Genomic DNA, 6168 nt, shown 5'->3' on the forward strand with positions numbered 1-6168 from the left:
CGCCTGTGTTCTACTTCTCTTTGACTGTTGGTTTTGTTGTTTCAGTCACCTTATCTGTTTCCAGATCTGGTTCACTGAGTTGTCTTGGTTCTTCTTCCTGTGTTGCTGCTGCTCCTCCTCCATGATAAGAGGTTTTGGCTTGCGAAGGTCCTCCTTGGCTAATGGTACACCATCATTTCTACTTCTACCTAAGCTTTGTAGTTTGACCGTAGTTTTTCACTTTTTCTTCTACTTGAGTCTCTTTCCTCCAAATATCATTTTGTGTGTCTCAACCATTTACTAGAGCGCCTCTAGCATGATAATTCAAGTATGGGTGAACACAGGTCGAGTTGGTTCGAATTTAGAGTGAAATTAGAACTGAACCAATTGAATTGTAATTTGTTCGATTTGGTTCGGATTTACGTATTTTTGTGTATGTACCCGAATCAAACCAAATCGATTAAGAAACGGATTGGTTCGGTTCGGATAATTAGGTACCCGATGAAACAAAAATTCATAAAAAAATGAAATTTTTATCTTAAAAATTCTGTAAGTACAATAAACATGTAAAATCAATAGAAATAATCCAATCATATTTACCACCAAATATATTAAAAACTAAATACATTAAAATCCAAATATATTAAACACTAAAGACATTAAAATCCAAACATGTTAAACACCAAACACGTCACTACTAGAAAACTAGTTATTACAGACGGATATTTTCGACGGATTTTATCCCACGGAAATACAGACGGAATTTTAGAGGGATTTTTTGTCGAAAAACAAAAAAAATGAATTAGCATAAATTACAGACGGAAAACAAAATCCGTCGATAATTCTATCGGCAAAAGTAATTTTTTTCCATGGAAAATAGTTACAGACGGAAAATCCGTCTGTAATTTAAAATTTTCTGTCGAAAATATTGAATTAAACCCAAATGAAACTCGACCTTCTTTCAGCTTCTTCCAAATGAAACACGGCTTCTTCTTCCCTCCGTAGCACAAGCTACTTCTTCTCTTCGTGGCTGCTACTTCTGCTTCTTCCGCCACTGCCACTGCCGCCGTTGCGTCGCACAATCTCTCTCTGTCATCCCTTGCGTCGCACGAGATCCCTCCACCGCCGCTCTTGTCGCATCTACTCCCATCGTCGCAGAGCTCTCTCTGCCGCCGCTCTCATCGCATCTGCTCCCTCTGGCTCCTCTTCCATCTAATCTCAACTCGCTCCCTCAGTTCTTCTCGTAACCATATCAAATTTCAGGTATATATATCCTGATTTTGTGATTCTGTTCTTCGTGATAAATTTTAGGGCTCAATTTTTCTATGCCAGTTTTAGGTTTATCATACTCTACTTTTGTGCTTTGTTTGAATCTACAGGTTTACTCTAATTTTGATGAATTATTTTCTGCAATCGAAGCTTTTTTGACCTAAAATTCATGGTAGGCCATTGCCTTTTATAGTTTTTAACTTTCATAGTTTGATATTGATTTTGATGACATTGGCTCCTGGTAAACTAATGTCCAGAGAGCAGCAACTGGAAGGAGACTATCGACAGCTTCACTCGCGATTGAGGACTCACTTGGAAAGTATAGCATTTTATGGTGGAGAGATGAGAGAAGAAGCCCATATTCAACAGAAGTTTAAGACCTTGGTTAGGCATTTGAGTAGTGTCCTACATGACCATTGGTGGTTTGGCATGATTCAGGACTTTTTATTGAAGTACTTTGGTGCTACAGTTGCTGTTATTCTGATAATTGAGCCTTTCTTTTCTGGCCATCTAAGGTCTGACAGTTCAACTTTAGGGCATGCAGAGATGCTAAGCAATCTAAGATATCATACTAGTGTTATTGTTTCCCTATTTCAGTCACTGGGAACTCTTTTTATTAGTGCAAGACGGCTCAATTGACTCAGGTATATTAAATCTGTCATTTATCCTTTTTAGAAGTTGATATCGGTTTTTATTCTTGGTATGTAGGCATATGTTATATACAAATCCTTGCAAAGTTCAAGCCTATATATTCTAAGTAAACTATATATTTTATAGTGGTTATGCTGATCGCATTCATGAGTTAATGGCTGTATCAAGGGAGCTAAGCCTGGAGAATGGGAAATCTTCACTCCAAAGACGAGGAAGTAGAAGTTTCATAAGTGAAGCTAACTACATTGAATTCTCTGGTGTCAAGGCAAGTGATTTCAATGAATCATCTATACACCTGAACTTGTCATTATGATTTTGTTATTATTTTGATATTGATGCTGCTCCCAAAATTCAGGTTGTAACTCCCACTGGTAATGTCTTAGTGGATGACTTGACTCTTAGGGTTGAGTCATCTTCTGTATTCATCAGTAGTTTTGCATCAATCTATCTGTCTTATTTTAATGTTTCTTTCAGAAAGGAGAATCAGATTCACTTAGAAAGTTCCCTTCTAAATCTTGTCCTTTAAGATACGGAACTACAAAGATTCAAGAAGATGCCCTCACTCTGTTTCAAGCTGCATTACGTGAATTTTTGGGCTTTTGCAACTCTAAGACTCATGGGAATGAAAATAACAACTGGGGAGTTACATCACTGTCTGTTTCTGCTAGTAAGATTGTCCCCATACCATCTGTAAGTTTGAAATGCTTCAGTTACAAATTTTCTCTCAACCTTAGAACAGTAAGCACATCATAAGGTTTTGAAATGCTTATTATATCATTGATATATATTATCAATAAGCTATATGTTCAATGTTTAGGTGCATACTTGCTAGCTTACCCTTTAAAAATTTTTCTTTTCACTGATCGTAACTCCTTAGCAAGTGATAGCTGTTTCTGTCACAGTGGTATTGAAATTTTTATCAAAACTGTATGTTTCCAGGGGACACATTCCATTGTAAAATATTTTGGTGGGCAAGTTCCATCTAGCTCATCATTTAATCAACCACTAGGCAATGCATTTGATGAAGCTGTACCAGGCAATGCATTTAGTCAGTTTTCTTAATGGAGTAACCTAGTAATGCTATGTTTATGCATTAAGTTGGCACCATCCTGTCCCAAAAAAAAAAAAGATGGTATTGTAATAAGTTGACAATGAGCTTCAAGGACCTATACCAATTTCTAGTGGCAGTGTACCTGGTCTTGATAAGTTGCACCATGCCAAACATTTGTGAGTCAACTCTTTTATTTTCTGCAATAAATGGCTTACTACTTTTTTAAAAGATATTTATCCAATTAGTGGGTAGAAGAGAAGACTGGTGGTCAAATACCTGCATCCACTGTTGCTTCTGTTTCCATTGAACTTTTTGTTCCTCTATTGATACAGAACTTCCCAATTCTACTTCAAATTCGAGTGATCAATTAATCGATCCTCTGTTTTTGTTTTTTTTCACTCTCCAGGTTGGAATTGAAATGCAGAGAAAAGCAACATTGCCGTCCAGGGACGCAAAAAGCAGCAATGCGAACAGCATGAGTAAGTTGTTATTATGATCTGAACCCTTAGGGGGTTGTTGATCAGTCTCTAAATATCATATAAGCTGAGGTGTTTCTTTATGTGTGCAGTATGGACTTTTTTGTTAGTTTAGGAGACCTAGTCTAGGCATGGATTTGATAACAAAGCTTAATATAGGTTATATTGGGTGGACTTTGCCTGGCCAGGCTCTACAACGGCATTTGTGGTGCTGAAGTTCTCTCTCTTCTATTTACTTGCAAGAACCAGATACAGAAATTTATGCAAGCATGTTGGATTCATTGAATGAATGCTTACAGGTTAGTATCATTAGATGATAAATATTATACAAAATTAGGGGGTGTTACACTCGAAGTTTGATACTTAACATTCTAATTGGAAATAAAATCTAGCTTCGCATATATTAGCTAACATCATAAGTGATGCTAATAAAGCCAAAACTAAAAGGTTTTGTTTATTTCATGTTTCATAATTGATCTAGAATTCTAGATTAGGATATATATATATATATATATATATATATATATATATATATATATATATATATTTGTTGAATTGGTTATTAATCTGTTCAACCATTGCCCCTCATTTCCACGTGATAGTAAGTCTGCTCCACTTTGTAATTATTGTGGTTTTTGTAGTCTTGTTTTTAAAAATAATCATATATTATTATGCAAGAATTTTCACTCCCTCTTCACTATTAAGGTGGATGCCTATTGCTTGCTTCCTTTTGAAGACTCTTTTTGTTGTCACTTATTTATTTTATAATCAAATTATTACAAGGAAAGAGTAATTCCTGTGTAGCCTCAATCCAGTATGTGTTCTGATCTTTTTGTGTACTTCAGATTTCTGGGATGCTTTTGGATGAAAGCCAGGTCAAGTCCATTGTTGACGAGATAAAACAAGTGATCGCAGCTAGTTCAAGTAGGAAAAGAGAGAGGGCAGAGAGGACCAAAGCTGAAGATTTTGATGCTGAAGAGAGTGAGCTGATTAAAGAGGAAAATGAACAAGAGGAAGAAGTTTTTGATCAAGTTAGTTGTTTAAATTCGTTTTTAAAAAATCTAAGTTATGTTGATTGCTGGGCTACTGTCTTTATATTATGTTTGTACAGATCAATTCTTTGGTCATCCTTTCAAAACATTTATGTGTCCCAGGTGGGAGAGATATTGGAAACTTTGATCAAAACCTTCAAAGCCTCCTTCTTACCTTTCTTCGATGAACTGTCATCATATTTGACACCTATGTGGGTATATTCCTCCCAGAAGCTGTCACTTCTCTTCTCTAATTAGTTTTTCTGTTGATATTAACTGCATTTTTATTATTGAGCTGGTCATTTAGCATTTTGATTTGGGTACTAGATCATACTTGAAGTATATGTAACTGTTTATACTTTTCTGTTTTCTATGTTTTAGCTGCACTGAATTGTAGTGATGGCTCTAAAATGTAGGATCTGTGTGATAGCAGCAATCTCTGACCATATTATTTTTGGAATATTCTTGAATTCTTCAAGTCACACTGTTGAAAGCTTTAGTTCAACGATGAATCTTCATTCTTGCTTTGGGAATTTAATTTGGCTGTGGGTTATGTTCAAATAAATTGGGAGTTAGAGATGAGCCATTCATTCTGCAGGGTTAATTCTTCAGGGCAATAAAATTGCACACACACACACACATGAGCTCACATATTGCTTTTATATTAAATCATAATCTTTTCTCAACTGTTGGATATAGGGAACGGACAAGACACCTGAAGAGAGGAGAATTGCCATTTATATTAAATCATAATCATAGTCGAGGCATTATTGGTGCTTTGTAATTCCTAAGGGGAAATTATACAAGAGAACTAAAATATATATTATTGTCATTTATGTTAGTAATAAGCTGCATAAATATTCGATCTTAATGAATCTGAGATATTTACAGTTTGAGGCTACTGCTTCATCACCAGTCTGCAGTTGATGCTGATCAATTGGAAGGGTCTGTGACATCTCTATCAAATTTGGATGATTCTGATTCTTCTAAATATCTAGTTCGGAAGAAGGTTCAAGAATCCTTGGAAAACTTAAAGGAGGAGGCAGTTGTTCCTAAAAGGTCCATTCGATGGCAACTTGGTTCCAGTTGGATACAGCATCTGCAGAAACAGGAAACATCAAAAGAATTTTTTATATGGTCTTGTTATTTGCATAACTTAGTATAGTTGAACAATATATTGAGTTTATGTTTTGAATTATAGTTGATGTATCAACACACTTTGATATATGGTTGTTACTTATTATAGTTGATGATCAATACATTTTGTTTATGTTTTGAATTATATTGACTTGCTTGTTTATAGTACTTTTCTTTTAGTTTGATAATACGATGAATTTGTTTATTTTTTGAAATATTATAAATATTCGAATATAAATTAGATAAAAATTTATATTAAATTTATATTTATTTTGTATGAAAACAAGCTTATTTTGTAATTAGAAAAATAAAAAAATTCTATTTTACCTTAATGAAGGGTTTACAGACGGATTTTCTGTCTGTAATCAGAGTGTGAGATGATTTTGCAAAGTTTAAATTACAGACAGAAAATCTGTCGAAAAATCTGTCTGTAATTACAGACGAAAAATTTGTCTGAAAATCCGTCTGTAATTACAGACGGAAAATCCGTCGAAAATTTCGTCGCCTTCGGAAAATGGATGGAGAATTTACAGAGGGAAAATCCGTCGGTAACTAGTAAAAATTCGTCGGTAAT

General features: G+C 34.9%; 1 protein-coding gene and 1 long non-coding RNA gene across 8 annotated transcripts; both read left to right on the forward strand.

The window, feature by feature from the left end:
* LOC107629532 lies at window positions 937-2164 on the forward strand. Its single transcript, XR_002358828.1, has 5 exons — window positions 937-1242; window positions 1359-1420; window positions 1506-1763; window positions 1846-1892; window positions 2026-2164. It is a non-coding gene; the product is annotated as an uncharacterized LOC107629532 (long non-coding RNA).
* LOC107629530 lies at window positions 2374-5799 on the forward strand. 7 transcript variants are annotated; one of them, XM_016332344.2, is made up of 7 exons: window positions 2374-2589; window positions 2839-3126; window positions 3357-3429; window positions 3586-3725; window positions 4272-4457; window positions 4581-4669; window positions 5349-5799. In XM_016332344.2, exons 4-7 carry the CDS (start codon window positions 3696-3698, stop codon window positions 5620-5622), a joined length of 579 nt encoding a protein of 192 aa, XP_016187830.1. In that variant the 5' UTR covers window positions 2374-2589; window positions 2839-3126; window positions 3357-3429; window positions 3586-3695; the 3' UTR covers window positions 5623-5799. The 7 variants fall into 7 exon arrangements, with proteins under 7 accessions (XP_016187830.1, XP_020973798.1, XP_020973799.1 ...); XM_021118139.1 differs by having other exon boundaries at window positions 3615-3725; XM_021118140.1 differs by having other exon boundaries at window positions 2374-2566.

The sequence above is a fragment of the Arachis ipaensis genome, chromosome B03, assembly GCF_000816755.2.
Source record: "Arachis ipaensis cultivar K30076 chromosome B03, Araip1.1, whole genome shotgun sequence".
NCBI classification, from domain to species: Eukaryota; Viridiplantae; Streptophyta; class Magnoliopsida; order Fabales; family Fabaceae; genus Arachis; species Arachis ipaensis.

Excerpts from the sequence above, each read along its gene's own strand:
- LOC107629530 (XM_016332344.2), top strand. The coding sequence starts at position 3,696 with ATGTTGGATTCATTGAATGAATGCTTACAG. Across the intron at positions 3,726-4,271 it reads CATTGAATGAATGCTTACAG|ATTTCTGGGATGCTTTTGGA; the intron begins GTTAGTATCATT and ends TGTGTACTTCAG. Across the intron at positions 4,458-4,580 it reads AGGAAGAAGTTTTTGATCAA|GTGGGAGAGATATTGGAAAC; the intron begins GTTAGTTGTTTA and ends TATGTGTCCCAG.